The 19,033-nt window shown below is 43.3% G+C and overlaps 1 protein-coding gene across 1 annotated transcript; it reads right to left on the reverse strand.

Annotated features, from left to right (window-relative positions):
* Positions 1 to 345: 345 nt before the first annotated feature.
* RRM2B (ribonucleotide reductase regulatory TP53 inducible subunit M2B) lies at positions 346 to 12,334 on the reverse strand. The gene is made up of 9 exons (XM_018558994.1): positions 12,254 to 12,334; positions 11,397 to 11,555; positions 9,143 to 9,259; positions 8,909 to 9,042; positions 7,706 to 7,800; positions 5,178 to 5,311; positions 4,283 to 4,387; positions 2,771 to 2,884; positions 346 to 530 (listed from the first exon to the last, which is right to left on the reverse strand). The coding sequence occupies exons 1-9, from the start codon at positions 12,332 to 12,334 to the stop codon at positions 378 to 380; spliced, it is 1,092 nt and encodes a 363-aa protein (XP_018414496.1). The 3' UTR covers positions 346 to 377.
* Between the last annotated feature and the right edge of the window lie 6,699 nt (positions 12,335 to 19,033).

Genomic DNA, 19,033 nt, shown 5'->3' on the forward strand with positions numbered 1-19,033 from the left:
AATATTTGAAGAAATATTAATAATAATAATAATAATAACCAGAACAGAAAATACACTAAAAACATTCGATTGCGCCCCATTATCACATCAGCTGGTTAATCTGCACAGAACCAATGTACATGCAGTTTTGCTGGACGAATAAGCTACGCAATTTTAAAAATAAAATAAATAAAAAGACCTCACAGTAAAGCCGCACTAAATTGCCGCAATGGGCACATTTAAAACACTGGGAGGAGCCCCATGTGTCTGTACTGAAGAGCTCACTAGATGCAACACAAGCATCACTTTTGCCTATATGTGGCTTGACCCTCAGACCGCGGTCTCCACTCAGGTACAGTATGTGGCATGATGAGTCACATATCACCTCGGTCAGTCAATTAGAAATCTGCGTCCAGTGTGAAGACATTGTCCTGTGTATGTGACATCACTGCGAATCGCTGGTATTCCGACACACGCTTCTCAAAGAAGTTGGTTTTCCCTTCCAGAGAAATGTTCTCCATGAAATCAAATGGATTTTCGGCTTCAAATACCTAAAAGGGATAAAGAAAATCCTTCGACCTATCATTAAAGTATGTACGTCATATAAAGGGTGCGTCCCAGCATGACTGAATCACAAGAATATTTCCAGAACAAATGTACCTTCCTCTGCCTATGTGATGAAGCCTAGGCAGCCTAGATCACATGGTCTCTTGCTAACACGGAATTGTGGGCGTTTCGTGTCATTAGAGATTACAGCGAGTCTATTATTTTCAATTCAACAGAGCAATAAGATGATCAGCAAAGCACAATCACTGTGCAGCACTACTTAGCAGGAAGTAGGGCTTGAAGATGTAATAAATAAGCATGACCCCCCCCATACAGATCCCTCTTGATCCCTCTTGCAGCACGCCTGGAAAGCTAGGTCCCAACATCAAGCCCCTGAGGTCCTCCAGGTATATAAGAATCAGAGATGATTGAAGTGATTTTGGTGATCCCAGCTTTGGCCCAGATTGGCCCAATTTCCACCATATTTGCAAATGTTTAGTAGGTAGTGATAGAGAAAGCTTACTTGTTCTTGGTAATTATTTCTAGTGCTGTTTACAATTGTCCCTTTTCTTGCAGTAAAATGCATCTATATTGCTGCATAAAAGGGCAATGCATGGAGGCGGGACGGCTACTTTACATGTCTGATCTACAACTCTCATCTACTGATGAGCTTGGGCTTGGTGTGAAGCCAGTTTGCCTGAGTTCACCCAAGCTCCCTCAAATTGTGACCTACACACCCCTTCCTGGCCCAATCAATGACAGCAGGTGCATTCACTGCCCTACAGCTATACGTTACAAAGGGCCAGGGAATGCGTCCGCCACAACTGCCGCCACCGAGTGGGCCGAGAGGGAGGCGATAAAGGGTGAAAACAACTATTTTATTCAAAATGTTTATGATACACAGTGCTTTAGCAAACTAAATGTCATTCAGTTAGAGAGTTTAAATAATACGTTTTTTCTGGACGGGTAGAATACAACTGCATTTCCTTAGCCCTGGTTCACGCCAGATGCCTGAAAAGATACAGGAGCTGCTTTGGGCAGTTTACCTCCCTGGCGGTCTGATTTTTCCCAATTATGTTTTGCTTTTTTTTTGTCTATTATTTTGTTTTAGTTTTTTTAATTTCCCGCTGGTTCCGCCCCCCTGCGACGCGGCTGCTCGCAAGGGACGGAACCCGGCTGGAGGACACCGCGCGGCTCGTAGGGAGAAGGTAAGTGAAGCGCTGTGTAATCCCAAGTATGGCTCGGGGGTACCGCTTTTGGTACTGAAAATTAACCCCGAGCCACACTCGGGAATACCGCCAAGAAGGTTCAAGCGCTTTTCCTCCCCATAGACTTCATTGGAAATGCCCACGCGCAACAGAAGCATGTTGCATTTTCATTTGCACTATGCCGCCCAGAAGGGACCCTGCGTGGCCCCGAAACGTTGGCTGTTTGACGCATTTATTGAATAAAAAGTGCTTTACTTCTTGCACACATCATCGAGTGCTGGTGACTTCTATTACTTCAAGCACCAACCTTTCATCCAAGGTTTGTACACTGTATGGAGTGCATGTGATTTCGTATGATTTGTGCGTGCGTTCTTCCATTGCCCACAATGGTTTATGAGCTGCCAATCAAAACGCGTGTCTTCATGTACGTGCGTTAAAACGCGCATACAAATGTGCATAACGTGCAAATAACCGCATGCTGCTAACGCACATATAAACAAGCAAAAACGGTGCTGCCAAGGTGTGAACCAGGGTTAATGTCCAAAGATGAGACTTGAGCTGCCTTGAAAGCTTGCAGCTGTAATCTACTCAATTAGACAACCATAGGTGGGTATGTTCAGATACCAGTGCCCATCATTGGTATTTTCATGAGAACTACCAGGGTTGCAGCGGTTGCAGCTGGGACCTGGCTCTGGCGCTCCTCCACTGTCCTGAAATCATTAGTCTGTATTGTTTCAGAAAAACTGTCACATGACAATATACAAAAATGTATCAGTACTTGTACTTGCAAAAACTGGTATCGGTGCATCACTTATATATATCTATAAAAACAAAATCATACATTAAAACAGAGATGTACTAATCCCAGGAGCTCCGTGTGCTCCTTACAAATGACAGCTGCCTCCTAATTTTTGAGTTTTTCTCTAGTCTAGTCTTGGAGCTGGAAAAGTATCTGTACATGTACTGAGTACGGTACTTGGTACATGGTGCATCCCTAACCATAGGTATCCTTTAAGGCTGCGATCCCTGTTACTTACCTTTGAAAAGCCAAGTTCAACCAGCAGGCGATCTGCTACAAATTCAATGTACAACTTCATTAGTTTGCAGTTGATCCCTATGAGATCCACTGGTAAGGCTTCTGATAAAAACTCCTGTACAGAGAGAGGACATGGTCAGAGTCACAAACTCAGCAAAGCATTTACAGCAAAAACACCCCAAAGCTTTTTGGATAGAGGAGGGAAGGGTTGTGAACTCTCTACTGCCGAGTGTGTCCCTCCTCATTTGGGAGATTTCTGGACAACAGGGTGTCACAGAGGCAGGGAGTGATGGGAAAGCTCTTCAATGGGGACAAAGACACCAAGCGCAATGAAAACTAGCTAGAGGTTCTAACTCCCCTTTAACTTCTCCACATAAACACACAGGAGGGAATTTATCAAAACTGGAGCAGACAGAATCTGGATAAATTCCCCCTCACACAGGTCTGTACTACACCATTTCTGGCTGCAATGCATTTTAGTACATTCAACACATGTCCATCTGTAAGGTGCGCTGGGGTGCTATTCAAAGTGAATGGCATTGCATTGCATCAATGCAAGTGTTCCTGCAATGCAATTGTGTGAACCAAGCCTTAGATAAATGACAGAAACCAATAGGGACCACTCAGTGATTGTCAGAGTGATGAATGCTAACATTGTATTTCTACATTATGTAGACTTCTTCATTACTCAATAAGAACTGGGAGGGCTAATTAGACTCCTTTATACAACAGAGCAAGTGAGCCGGGGCACACGACAGCTCTGAACTCCTGACATGATCAATAGGTGTTTTTTTTGCACTTATCGAACAGATATAACAAAACACTTTAAATGGTATATTTAAAGTATAAGTGCACTTTTTGTCCCCCTCACCTGACCTAAACTATCCCACCCTCGCCCCTTTGCAGATCTATGCTTACTGAGATCCAAGGGCTGCTTCATTGTTTGTTAACATCCAGCACCTAAAAGTTTCCCTCTCCTGGATGCGTCCATCTCCGAGCTAGTGTTAGGAAGTCACCTGCACTCCATACAGCGTACAGACCTTCAGTTTCTCAATTGTCGGTGCTAGAAGTGATAACACGGATGGCGCTGTGTCAAGATACAATTGGGTTTATTGCCGCATGTGACAAGTAAATAAAAGTGCTTATGCTTCATGCACGAAAGCGAGTGCTGGTGACTTCCATTATCATCTCCCAGCTAGGAGACAGTCCCATAGAAGTCCATGGGGCTGTAATGTGCAGTGCGGCCAGCAGAGGGAGCATGGCAGATAATGTACACAATAGCGGAACTATGCTTGTCGGATCGCGGTAAGTACAGTTCTAAGAAGGGGGGAGGGTGGGAACCTTTAGGTAAGAGGTGGGGGACAGAAAGGATAAGTGCACTTTGTTGTTCCTTTAACAGACAAAAAGGAGCAAATAGGAGAAGCTCATTGTTAGTGATTACATACAATTTAAATAATGTAAATGACCGCCCATCTACTAAAATAATTTTTCTGCCAGTCACTCCAAATGATACCTGTTCTATCCCGACAGCGCTGACTACAATCTCGGTGACCCTTTGCTGTGATGGTTTGTTCACCAAATAATTAAACATCAGACAGGCAAAATCACAGTGTAGACCCTGCAGAGAGCAGACAAAAAGAGTTACACCGACTATACAAGTAAAACAGGAACTTTATCAAAATATCTGTTCATTACATGTCTGTGTCACCCCACACCAATCAATCAGAATGTGAAGGTCCTCATTCATCCAGGTCATGGTATATCTGTAAAAAATAAATCAAGGAAACTGGGCTTGATTTTTCTTGAGATGTTTCGCTGGAAAGCTAGTCGGATGACCAGCGAAACATCTTCAAGAAAAATACAGCAAGTCCAGTTGCCTTGATTTTTTTTTTACAGATAAATTAATCAGAATCTTTCGCCATGAATGAGGAGAATGGAAATAAGAATCTTATTGGTTGTTATAAGCAATAAAGATTGAGACAATTATTTCCTTGGAGACATTGATAAATGTGGCCCATCGAGAGGCAGTTTTATAGGTAAACCCAGAAGCACAATTTGTCAACCAGATATCTAATAAAGATTTCTAAAAAAGAAGTGCCTTAGAGAAGAAGCTTTGGGGAACCGGTTCCAGTGCATGAAGGAAGTCTGTGAAGGAAGAGCAAGGGATAAGGTACCTATTACACCTTCTTCCTCCACCCCTAGACTTAACCAGCTGTTGTGAGACTGTAGTGAAAGGGAAAATACCGCATTATGTCCACTAGATGGAGCTGAGGATCATAGCAAGTAAATATGTGAATAACGAGATACAATTCCAGAGAGTGCTGGAGAGAATGAGAATATAAATGTAACCATTGCTATCCCTGTAGTATCAGACACAACCCCAGGACAGTCTACAGAAATGAAGTTACCTCGTCTCGGCTGATGAGCTCATTGGAGAAGGTGAGACCGGGCATCAGACCTCTCTTCTTCAACCAGAAAACAGCAGCAAAGGAGCCAGAAAAGAAGATTCCTTCTACCGCGGCAAACGCCACCACTCGTTCTCCTGTTATCAACACATCACAGCAAATCATTCTACATGCCAAGTACAGGATCTATTCTCTTTAAAGAGACCCTGTCACCAGACCAAACATTTCAACAAAATTCTTCCTGGGAGACTCTCTGTGCATTTATTGTATTTTATGACCTGTAAAATTGTTTAAATCGGTGATGGGGGTCCCTTTAAGATAGGTAAGGGCCATATAAAAGGTTTGGAAGATTAGTTTTTTATCCCCAGGACTATCAAGGAGACTGAACTCGTGTGCAGGAAAAGAGATTATACAACCAGCATAGGAAGGGATTCTTTACAGTATGGGCGATCAAGCCTTGGAAAATCCTGCCATGGTAGATACTAAGAACAAACTCAAAAAAGGATTGCCAAAAGATTTAGGTGATTTTCTTACAATTTGGGTAAAGTTTTATTAGTTTTGGATAGAGTGGTGGGTATTAGAACCCCTGTTAGCTTTGTATTGCTGTCTGTGCCCTTGTTAGGGAGATTCACTCTAATTGTCCTGATCAACAATGTCACCAAGAATGGAAGGGAGGGATAAATCCACAATTTTGGGTTGCCATCGGAACAAGAAATCCCCGGTCAGGGACACTTGTTGCTGTGACAACGGTCTAAGAGGGGATGTCACATTGGAAATATATCCCCTCACTTCCTGTTAAGTCTACAGGTCAGGAAGTGAAATCTCCCTAATGAGACAAAGATGACAGAGAAAAGCTTACAGCGGTGTTAAACCTCCCCCACTCTATCCAAAATAAATAAGACAAGTGTGGACTTTAATGGTATCCAAAAGGTACAAAGTTTAAAAGAAGAGTACAATAATGTTTTTCGTCAGTGATCTACTCTTACTGCTTTGTGTGGTCAGGAAGTATTCTTTTACCTTCAAGGGGACACATTGGCCTTAGTTTCCCAAAGGTCTGTTTTCCCTTCCAGGAGACTAGAGCTGCTGGAGTTTGTACAAGTTTGAACTCGATGGTCTTGTGTCTCCTTTTTTTTAATCCTAAATAACTACTAAGGAGGCTGACCAATCACCTGACAATCGGGACACATTCTTATTTACAGAACAATCTTACAATATGTATGAGCAATTCTTTCAGACATAAGATGTCTGCCACATTTTTCACCGATTCAGGTCTGCAATAAGTATATAAACAGCACTTCTGAGGCAGTTATACGAAGATCATGGCTGCTGCGGGTCTGTGCACATCGATGAGAGGGAAATCAGCACACTTCCAGCGGCTTATCTACTCTCAGATCACTGGACCTGAAAGTGATGTGTATTACATCACTTCCAGTTTCAGACAGTTATTTCTCTGGCTGCTGTGGCTGGAGAAGAAGCTGATAAAGCACAATCACTGCTTTATCAGTTTCTTTGGGGTCTATATTAGGGGTCTCCTTAAAGAGCACCTGTCACATCATCTTTGCTGTCACATAGGGGGCTAACAAGCTTTCCATGTGATAGAAAGTTAAGTGTAAGAAAATAAAAAAAGCTTAAAAAATTAGTCACAAATAAAAAAAATAAAATAAACCAGTTTCCCCCACATACACACACATACAAGTGTGAAAATGATGATTGCGCCACACATGTTGCATATCAACGTGAACTGCGGAGTGAGGGCAGTAATTCCAGGGCCATCAATCACTGCTACTACTAAAGTGATGAGCAGTGAAAATTTTCAAGTGTCGCTTATGGGCAATGTTAGGTAGTTTTTTGCAATTTCACGGGCGCATGCAATTTTAACGCTTGAAATGTTTGGTGTCTATTTACCTGACATGCGAAAAGATGGACACCAGCACTCCAAGGCACATCCAGTACGCCTATTTATTCACGTACTTGTTGCATAGTCAAACACTAAGTACAACGTTTCGGGGTCTCACAGGATTCCCTTCATCTGGCAAACGTGAATAAATAGACGTACTGGATTTGCCTTTGAGTGTCCATATTTGTGCTTGTATACTTTGACGGGAGCCACCCGGTGCACCCACCTCTTATCTGATGGAGCAGCGGTTCTGCGTGCGATGGGTATACAGGCTGTGTTTACCCGACATGACCCCATCTTTTATATTTTACCAAAAAATTATATTCTGTTTCTGTGCATTACATTTAATTTTAGTGTATTTTATCCTAAAAATACTGGCTAAATAAAAAAATATTGTGCGACATAAAAAATGACAACTAGAATGTTTTTATTCTGCAAGGCCTCTGCTTTCAAAAAATATATAATTGTTTGGAAGTTTTAAGCTGTTTTCTAGCCACAAATTCAGATTTTATCATGTGTGCGCAAATAGTAAGAAATTGCTCCGGACGGCAGGTGGTTGTATTGGTATTTGTCCATATGATGGCTACAGGAAATATGACATCATGTGTCTGATCAATGCACAGCTAGTACATACCAAACGTAGCTTCCCTGTCTGATATCCAGCGCAAGGCCCACTCTGCTTTCTTTCTGACACAGGGCATTGTTTCAATGGCGTTAAATAAGAAATCCCTAAAAGAAAGAACAATTATTAAATTATTATTATTAAACAGGATTTATATAGCGCCAACAGTTTGTGCAGCGCTTTACAATATAAGGAAGACATTACAGTCACAATACAATACAAGACAAGATGGTAAGGAGGGCCCTGCCCGCGAGGGCTTACAATCTAAAAAAAGTATTTCAACACTAATTCCAGTGAACACGTTTCTTCTTTTAGTTCTGGATACAGTAAACAAGTGTTAAAACCCTCCATCAGGATTTTATTGCTGTGCCCCCAATGGGGAAGCTTACACTGACTTCCTGTTGTGTCATTAGGACAAGAAGTGAAGGGGAATCTCCCCAACAGGGTCGCAAACATTTGACACAGCTTCTAAGCCAGAGGCAGGCAACCTCGACACTCCAGTTGTTTTGGAACTACAAGTCCCATGAGGCATTGCAAGACTCTGACTGCCACAGGCATGACTCCCAGAGGAAGAGGCATGATGGTATTTGCAGTTTTAGCACAGCTGGAGTGCCAAGGTTGCCTACTTGTTTCAAGCCTTCCCCATTCTTTCTGTAACTAAAAAAAAAATCAACAATTTGTTATGTCTGTCAGCACTCCGGCAGCGATAGTTTTAAACGTGACTTCCTTCGCTGACACGGCTGCTACAACCACTAGGGTCCCCTCTGCTCTATTCATGGTTTATGTGCATTACAAAGAATGCAGCAAACACATTTGATTTAGCACGAAGACTGCTGGGTTGGAAGGAACACAGCCAGGAACTATAGCGGTACACCTTACTGCTCGAGTCCCCAAGAGATATAAAACCATCAGTTTGTGACTCTGCCCACCAGACTCCATCTATAACAGAAATATCACTTAAGTTGGATACTGGTAATTATTAATACAGACAGAACTCCTATTTCACCATTCAAGCCACGAAACCCCTGACATCTCCAGAACCCCCCCTGGTTGAGAGGCCAGAATATACCAAGCCAGAGCACTGATGTGAATTGAACCCATAGGACATAATGCAAATTACCTTGTCTATGAATAGGGATTACTGTGGGTATGCCCTATGCATATGGTGTGACCGGGTACTAAGTGACAGTCATACCTTCAGCCAGTCATCCCTACCTCCTGTGTGGATCTTTAATGTAAGTCTGAATAAGCAGGCTGTACATTTCTGAATGAACATTCTCAATAAGAATCTGGAAGCCATAAAAGCAGCGAGCTTCTGGGATCTGTACCTCCTGGCTGAATCGCTCCACCTAAAGGGGAAACACAGGCTATCATGTCAGCTGTGACATCAATAGGAAAGATCAGACAGACTACAAGGGAGGGTCAGAACACATATATGTATAGACATACCAGATTCTCATTCACTATGCCATCGCTGGCTGCAAAGAACGCTAATATATGGGAAATAAAATACTTCTCATCCGCCTTCAGCTTCTCCCAGTGCACCAAGTCTTTAGATAAATCCACCTGTTACACAGAAGACAATTGCTGTTATTTCACATCTGCATTACGGCGGCACCAGTTGTTTTCTGCCTGTCTGTGGCTTGCAGGGCCGGTAGCGGCAGTTGATCTGCTTCGTGCAGGTGCATTGCTCACAATATAAAACCACAGACTATGAGATTGTCCTGTTTTACCAGCTGAGAAATGATTTCAATGCAGAGCCGCATATTTCACACACAACCAAATCAGTGAACCAAAGAAACCAGGAGCTGCCTTAGTTCTGGTACATGCCTTTCATAAAGTGACACCAAACTCAGGAGTTAGAACAGTAAAATACATTCAAGGACCTTAACTAGTAACAAAAATGTATCTTATTTGTGTATCACTCGGCTGTAGATCCTCAAATCATCTCTGAGTTGGGTGGAGAGTGGCTACTTTTGTTCCGAATGGTCCCTGTGTGTTGTAAAGTAGTCACCGATCCAAGCTCACTCCCGTGATGGACTACAATGTCAATACAAATTAGTAAACTAAACCTGAGATTGTACTCCCATCACAGGAGTGATCTCATAGCTATACGATGTGACAATTCTTTTGTCAATAAAGAACATTGACTGAAATTCCTATTGGAGTGTGAGTGACTTTTCTACTACATGATACTGATCTTCAGAGGCATCTGCTCTCATCTCAGCACCCACCCATTATCTTGGGTTATACCCGGTCAGGAGTGCGATAAGATCTACTTGAATTACTTTAAAAGGTAAGTCCCGTTACCTCTGTGCTATGTGTGATGACAGGTGACTGGCAGGACTAGCACTAGATATGCACCGCAGACCTGATAGACAGTCCAACAGTCAACTGAAGGAGTGTACATGGCAGGCTGACAACGCTGCTGCTAACTCTGAGGAAGTGGCTTAGCGTTGTCAGCCTGAAACTGAAAATGCTGTTACTGGCAGGATGTCCAGGTAAGAAACAGATCCACCAAAAATGAATTACTCAAGAAAACTGTATACAGTAATGTATAGACATGATTCTAAATATACCGAAAACAGATTTTGGGTTTACATACACTTTGAAATGCAACTGAAGCCAAAACCTTTCTTTAGTGTTGGATGGAGTGGAGAAGGATTAGACCACCTGTCAGGTTTTTATTGCTGTCTGTGTCCCCGTCTGAGATTCACCCCCTCTATTTGTCTGGTGACCGTTATCACTGAAAGTGAAAGAAAATCCAAAATTTTGGATTGTCACCTGAAAAGGGATAGATAGGAAATATTCCAATAGGGACACTGGTTCTGGTGAGCCTGCTGACCACCAGGGATTTCGCTCTCTTTGGAGGGATTTCCTTTCACTTCTTAATATCAGTGACAAGCCCTGGCTGACCTCCGTAGCTGCATACAATGTCTAGCAATTCATCCTTAAAGTTCACAGCAGAAGCACTGAAAGCTGAGTGGAGCAATTCATTCAGAAAGTATAAAACTGAGGCACTGAGGACAGGTTCTGCTAAAGCTGCTGGGAAACTGACTAGAACCAGACTACAGTGCCTCTGTTATTAACTTCAAAGATGAATTGCTCCACAGTGCCTGCCGCTACAGAGGTCAATGAGGTCTTGCTTTAAAACAAAGTTAATGCTTGTTCCCAATATGTAAATATTTTAATGTCCAAAGCCTGGCCATAGGTTCCCTTTAAAGCTCATTTACTAAATATGTAAATAACTGAATGCCTATAGATTTGTTCACTTTAAGACAACCCTTCCCCAATACCAATAGCAACTACTTTTATTTATTCTTTTAAAAGTGTAATAAAAAATAAAAGGTGAAGTCTGTTTGGATATCAAGCACAGCACATTATTCTTTGTCTTATTAAAGTTAATTTCCAGTTTACATAACATTTCCCATATGTTCCTCATCCCTCCATGTTCGCATTACTTGGTGCACCAAGATCCAATGTCAGCTGTCATAATGTGCTCCCAAAAGATTCTATGTGATTGGAGGAGCTGTAATAATGGAACTTGCCAGCAGGAAGCTGATATCTAGAGTAATAACTCCTAGTCCCAATGAACCCAAAGCTATGTGATAGTGACCATTGATTGTTAGTACATGCATGGTTCAGAAGCCGGTTGGGAATGCCATATGAAACAGAAATAATTGGACGACCAACGATCACTTACCTCCTCTACAGTCCAGAATGAGGCTTGTGCCTTCTTATACATCTTCCAAATGTCAGGGTACTGTATTGGAAACAGGACAAAACGCCGGGAATTTTTCCTAAGAAGGGGCTCATCTTCAAGGCTGTTTCCGTTACTTTCACTGTGGCCATTAAACCCATTCTGCAAAGTACATGAAAGAGAAGATTAACATCCTATATCTTACCAAATGACACCACTGTACCCGAGACATACACTGCTGATTTAAAGTAGCACTCCAGACAGATATAAAAACACCATTTAATTATTATGCATCCGTTAAACAATGATTACATTTATCTGTACATATAACTGTAAATAGTAACTACAGCACTTACAGGAAGGTAGACCTTATCAGTCTACTGCTACTCTTTCATTGTCCAATCACAGGCTGGAATGGGTTAACGACCAAGATGTATTGCTTAACTGCAGTGAGCAAAAGTGTGGTCACCAGTCTAGCTGGGTTGTGTGGCAGGGATGTCTAGATTACAGGAGCAGCTTAACAGAATTACAAATGTTTTGGCAGATAAGACATATATATATATATATATATACTCTATATTTCGCTGTATTTTAGCTTTAACAAGTAAAAGAGAAAATAAGCATAGTGTACATGTTATATACTGAGCTCAAATCATCTAATTCACAGCTTGGATTCCCTATCAGCTCTCACCCATTTTCCTGTATTAGGACAATTTGTTATGCAGCAAATCTCTAACACTGATGTAGATGGAGGTGTAGGCCACTGACAAAGTAAGTCACTCGATCAGTAGCCTGGAATGCATAGGCCACTGACAAAGCAAGTCACTCCATCAGTAGACTGGAATGCATAGGCCACTTACAATGCCAGTCAGTTTATCAGTAGCCTGAAATGCATAGGCCACTGACAAAGCAAGCCACTCCATCAGTAGCCTGAAATGCATAGGCCACTGACAAAGCAAGTCACTCCATCAGTAGCCTGAAATGCATAGGCCACTGACAAAGCAAGTCACTTGATCAGTAGCCTGAAATGCATAGGCCACTGACAAAGCAAGTCACTCCATCAGTAGTCTGCAATGTATAGGCCACTGACGAAGCATGTAACAATAGCGATTTGATAAAGCAGGGGGCATGAAGATGCAGAAGCATGGCACCACACCCCTGATTAATTAGACCACAAGAAATATAAAAAACAACTTGGGGTTTTCCAGGTGCCAAGAACTAAATGACAATATGTATCTAAAATTCCATTTTTTTTATTGATATGAATATACATTAAAATGTAAAATTGCCATGTGTCCATTTTATTTGTTGCGCTCAAATATATAGTAATGACATACACAGTTGACTGCATCAATATAACAAATAATGTACTTAATTGTACAGATTCAATGCATTTGTGGTATCACTTCCTCAAGAATCCTGACAGTTCATGGCTCTTAGATCATCCAAGCAGAGGGATGGGAGAGGAGGTATAGTAAGGTAAAGGTTGAGCAGGAGAGCGGGTAACAGTACGCACAGTGTTCCAGTAGGGGCTTTCCGGGGAGATCAAATATACAGGAACCCACTTTGTATCCAGTGTCCGAGTACAGATTCCCAGAGTAGGATTTCAGCCGTTTAGACAGTTCAGAATTACCATTTAGTTGTTTGACTACAACTTCCTCACTCCCAGAGTGTTCATCAAATGGGTGTCCTCTTATTGTGTTGTATGTAGGTCCTGTCAGCAATGGAGTCCACAAGCATCCACCTCCCCCCAGCTGGGATCTGAGACCTGAGGATCTGACCGAGTACTCCTTTAGGACCCGGGAGTAACATTCAAGGAGACCAGTTGACCTCTGTTTGAGGCTCAGTCAAGACGCTTCTGTGGTCTGAGCCACCCAGAAAGATCTTGTTATGAGTGTACTATCCTTCACTGTAATGTACTAACAGAATTTGTGGCTTTAGATAGAAAATGTAGCGTTATTGATTATTGTGTTGTTGTTTTCTCCTTCATTGGATGGGCTGATGTGACCAGTTACTGATTCAATTGTAATAATTTACCTCATCATCATTGCTGTAGGGATAGTAGGAGTAGTTTATCTGCTCTGTGTGGTTTTGCCAGAAATCTGAATATCGGGTGGAGTCCACAGAGGGGATTGCATTGGAGGACAATCCTAGCGGTGGCTAGTATACAGTTATGTAAATGGGACCTTTCACTGTGAAGTGCCTTGCTTAGTAGCAGATATGGAAGAGGTTGACCCTGGGATTGTATACGGGTGGGGCACTAATGGAAACAGGGGAGGGACCTGTTCACTCAGTCATGACCAGAGATTAGCTACCTCTGGGGGGCAGCCCTAAGAAGGAGGTTATGTGGATCAGTAGAAAAGAGCCCTAAGTCTGTCATTATGGGTAACAATATATCAGTTAAGAGAAAATCGAATTGGGGGGAACCCCATCATTTGACCCCTAAGAAGGAGATGATAGACAAATATGGAATTGGGTGATCCGGTGTATGGTCGACTGGGATAAGTGTACTGCGAACAAATATTATAGGAAAGGGATTATTTGGAGCCTAAAAGCTTGGGAGGATCTCTCGGAGAATCACCGTGACAAGATGACACGGCTAAATGAAAGAAATGTTTGGGCCTCATGGGCTCTGGAGGCCTGGCAGCGATATTCAGATGTGCATGTGTTTACTTTAGACACAGAAAAGACCAAGAACATGAAATTTACATCAGGTGAGGTATTAAAACCACAGAAAGATGGCAATGATGATGAGAATAAACAGGAAGAAGACAAAGTATTGGAAATGGGTGCCTATGATGCCGCCCGTTCACTAATGGAAGAATGTTTAAATTCAGTGTCAAATCAGGGTGCACCTTGTGAGGCAACAGGGATCGGAGTGAAACTGTGAGTAAGGGAAGCTGGGACGGGGCTAGCTGTAAATCTATTGCTATAGTGTACTGGACGTGTGTAATGTATAAGTAGTACATATATACAGCACACACCTCCACTACACTCCAGCAATAGATTTACAATTCTCCCCTGCTAACATGAATAGGTTAAATCATGATCCATAGTACATAACATGTAGTTGTACTATGGATCATTTAAATGTCACCTGTCCCTTTAAGAAAAAGTATCGGTAATTAGTATCGGCAAGTACATGAGGGGAAGTACTTGTACTTGGGCCTGAAAAAGTGGTATCAGGACATACCTATTACTAATCATGCCTATCTTGGTAAAATTAAAACAGAAAATCTCTTGAGTACATATTTCACACGGTAAAAAGATTTAACTATCAAATATATGTTTCCTACTTCCATGTCTGGTGTACACTTGTCTTAACTGGTAATGTTCAGGAGAAGTAGGTGAAGTTCAGGAGATTCTTTGAAATAACCCAGTCAAAGTAAGAAGTATAAAATAAGCTTTATATTGTAACCTATAAATCAGGGCTTGAAAAAGTCAGCATGACCGGACAATAAAACAGAAAAACAGAGTCTGAGGCGCAACTGCCCTTGGGGTTGGACAGGTGAGAATAGGGGGAAATTTCATGGGTAGGGCATGCAGGGTTAATGCTGCCCGAGAAGCAATTACGTTGATATTTTTCCTCCGTGAAGGACGGACTCACACCCGAGCCATCGCAACTCAGCCCAGCAGTTCAGCAGCCCAGCAGCACGTCCCACACACAGGCACCGAACGGGAATCGCACCTCGACTCTGCAACTGAAGACCATGCACCCAGCCCCAGAGGAGACCGCCGGACATTGATGACTACACTTCCTCAAGAACCTCACGGTGAGTTGATATACGCACCACACACCGCTCAACTTGCCTCCATTTCATGTGCACCTTTTTTGTTTTTTGTTTCTCCCTCCACCCCTGATACCTAATACATCACGGAGGAAAAATATCAACGTAATTGCTTCTCAGGCAGCATTAACCCAGCATGCCCTAGCCCATGAAATTTCCCCCTATTCTCACCTGTTTTGCTCCCATACCAATTGGACACCCCGGTCCATATTGAACTGAAGCCGCACGCCACCCCCACCTCAATACCATCCTCCCCCACACAGCCCCCACTTAACCAAACTAATACTAAAAAAGTTCTGAACAACACAGAACCACCCATCCCCCACCCCCCAGGAGAGCGCCGTCACACAGGACTTGAATTCTTAATTTTTCTATGACCGGACTATAGCCTTGCAGTTTATATTAAAAAAATTTGGGGTCAGATAGAGCTTTCTTATCGAGAAGTGAGCGAACGCCGGTATGTGTTCCCTCACCTCCCGATCTACTGAGCCGACCTGTGACAGTCTCATTGCCACAGGTCGGCTAGAACTAGGAGGTGCGTGAAAAGCACTCACCTCATAGTTCTCCTTTAGGTTGGATTCCCACCTAGGTGATCGAAATATGCGCGTATGACGCGCATTTCAGGCCGCATCCGTTTCCTAATACTGTATCGCAGGTGAGGCTTTGCGGGCTCTGAATTCATTTCACAATTTTAGTACTCAAGTTGTGTTTATTTATTGATGTTTTCTTGTTATAAAATTAGTGTATGTATATAACTGTAATTGGCAAAAGTGATCAAACGACTTTTCACTTGTTATTCTTGATGTTACTATGATGTTAAAGTGGCATGAAATATGATCAACTACTTAGGATATATCGCGAGCTATTGCCCGCGATATACTGAGATCGCCGCAGCCAGGACGGATCCTGACATTACTGTGCTGATCCCCCCCCCAGCTGCGTGAGTGACAGCTGGCTCTGCCTACCTAGAAGCAGAGCCAGCTAAGCCCGCCCCCTCCCCCGTCCATTTCTCCGCTCAGCGCTGGAGGATCGGAGAGGGGCATCCCTGCGGGGAGAGGTGACTGACAGTTACCTCTCTCTGCAGGGAGATGATCGGAAAGTGAGCGAGTGACGGTATGTGTTCGCTCACTTCCCGATCAATAGAGCCGACGTGTGACAGTTTAATTGTCACACGTCGGCTCTAACTATGAGGATGAGTGAAATCAATCACTTCATAGTTCTCCTTTAAGCACCAGCAAATATCTCTGACCAATGGGGGTCAAGAGAAATCGGGGGCGGGGTTATGTTTATAGACTGATGGGTTTCTGCAACACAAGATATGTGGATGGGGCTTGTATATGGGCAGAGCAGAAGGGGGCCCCAGGTGTTCTCAGTCGTCCCCCCCCCCCCCACCTCCCCAGCTATGACTGAACACAGCTCCCAGGAATATACATGTGATGTGACATATTCATCATCTTTACTCCCCGGAATGATCATGATGGTCACTGAGACGTCTACAAATCCTGAATATTGGGGTCACCCCTGACATGTCCTAGATATGACGTCAGCCGTCCTCACACCTACATACCGCTTTCTGATGATGAATGGTTTATCTATATACGGAGAGCACCTACCGGTGACGTACTGACATACAAGAGGCAACGGGATGTATGCACGTACTTGCCATACTACAGAGAACATGTCTTATATCATGTGTATTGTGTCACTCACTGTGTCCTCCGGCACAGGAAGTCCCGAGTCCCCCATTGTAGCGCAGCCTCAGACCGGAGCGATGGGCAAAGCCGACTTCGTGTCTCCCCTCTTGTACCCGGACTGACACTGACACCAACAGCGCCTACTGGATGCGACAACCCTGACTCCTCTCATGGAGACCAGCGGGCGGGGCAAAGTGTGTAATCAAACAAGGAGGACTGACACTGTCACCAGCAGCGCCTACTGGATGAGACTGCTCTGGTCCCGCCCACCGAGACCAGGGGGCGGGGCACCGCGTGTAATCAAACAGAAGGACGGTGCTGTCGGTCAGAGTGACGAGGTTGCCGTGGTTCCCGGAGCGTTATGGACGGCTCTGGGATTTCAGGGTTGTCCCGGGTAGTACCGTAGTATGTCTCCGGAAATGAAGTGTAATATGAAATCCAGTCTCTGCATTTTATGACGTATTACTGATGAAGCGTTCAGTGACTAATTCCATTCTTCGGGTAGAACGGAGGCTAAGACTGTATTGTATGTATAGTTTAGTCAGTGAGGTTATAACTCATGTCAGCTTTTTTTTTTTTGCCATCGGTGTCTGATCGGGGAGCTTTCCCTTCACTTCCTGTCTGAGAGCCACAACAGGAAGTGAGATGAATTCTCTCCAAAGTGAGGAACATTCCTGGTGGTCAGCAAAGTTATCAGAACCTGAGGCCCCTTTGTAAGATTTCCCATCTAATCCTGTTCTGATGACAACCACATTTGTCTGACACTCAGTGACAACAGTCAACAGGACAAATATAGAGAGGGAGTCCCTCGATTTCTTCCGCCAACTATAGATCGCTATTCCTTCCGCCGACCCACCCCCCAACTATGGGCATTGTGCCTCCAACACACACCAACAATAGGTCACTATTCCTCCCAACAATGTTTCTCTATTCCTTCCACTGATGCAGACTACGGGACCTTATTCTTTCCAATGACACCAAAAGCATTATTCCTCTTCCCACTGACAGGTCACTTAAGAGTCCATTGAGGGGACACAGGAAGTCTTCTTTACCATTTAGGTTATATTCCTGCCTACGAGAGGATTGGACACTGGCCAGCAAACAAAAACAACAACTCTGTAGGTCAGCCTAGGATAACTCATCCCACCATCAGCATGCCTCAGTATAGTAGCAAAGAAATACTGACAAGCATGATCCTAAATACAGGAGGGGTGAGACCTCTGTCCCTCAATGGACTCCAAGGAAAGGATTTTACGGTAAGGAATTGCAGGCAGGCTTGTTATTGCAGAAGAGACATGCTGTGGCCATGCTGCAATAAAACAAGTTTATCTGCCTGCTTGCAATCGTCTTCAGTTCAGTATATATTCTTAGCACACCCCTGTATACATGCATACGAGTTCTTCCATTCCGCATTGGCCAACCTGGAAGACGCTTGGGAGATGTCAGCACTGGTGAGGTAAGTTCCACTTTAACGTGGTTCACTGATAGATATACAGGAGTTATAGATCACTTTTTCATAAAATCCTACAACAAAAACCAAATCCAGTAAACGTTGATGGGGTGTCCGGACCCATCAGGGTACATCCAAACCCCATAGGAGGAAGACCTAAGATAGTGGAATAGGATGATCTTTGCAGCTGTAGAAGCTATGAAAGATTTAATACAGCAGCCTAATCCTCTAGATGCAGGCAGTACATGATGCATCAATGCAAACTAAGGCCAGGGTATGAGGCAAACACTCAGCCAGTGAGGGTCAAAGTCACTGGACAGGCAGCAAGCATGGACTGAAGATTGGAGTTCTATGTGGCTCTTTACAAATCAAGAGCAGCAGCAGATGTTTTCTCAAAGCTGAATAGTCAGAACAAGAGCATCAGTGCTCAGTTCTTTAACATTAACCCCTTCTGCAGTAAAGCCTGATAGAGGGAATGATTAGGCTCATGGTGCACAGCCTGATCAGCCCATTTACAAAGTCATTTTGTGTGTGTGTGTGTGTGTACACACACACATATTATATGTATATATACATACATATAATAAGACCACTTTGCCCATGTGACACAAGACAGTTACAGTAACGTTGCAACACATTTAAATTGTTGCACAGACAATGCAGTCTTTTGTGGGTCCGCTCTCTCCACTGACTGCTAGAAATTCAAGC

Source organism: Nanorana parkeri, unplaced genomic scaffold (genome assembly GCF_000935625.1).
Source record: "Nanorana parkeri isolate BGI_ZX_2015 unplaced genomic scaffold, ASM93562v1 scaffold16, whole genome shotgun sequence".
NCBI lineage: Eukaryota > Metazoa > Chordata > Amphibia > Anura > Dicroglossidae > Nanorana > Nanorana parkeri.

Coding starts and splice junctions, on each gene's coding strand:
- RRM2B (XM_018558994.1), bottom strand. CDS start 12,334: ATGCATTTCAGGCTACTGATGGAGTGGCTTGCTTTGTCAGTGGCCTAT. Junction 11,556..12,253: donor CTGATAAACTGACTGGCATT/GTAAGTGGCCTA, acceptor TGTACTTTGCAG/AATGGGTTTAATGGCCACAG. Junction 9,043..9,142: donor GCATAGTGAATGAGAATCTG/GTATGTCTATAC, acceptor TTTCCCCTTTAG/GTGGAGCGATTCAGCCAGGA.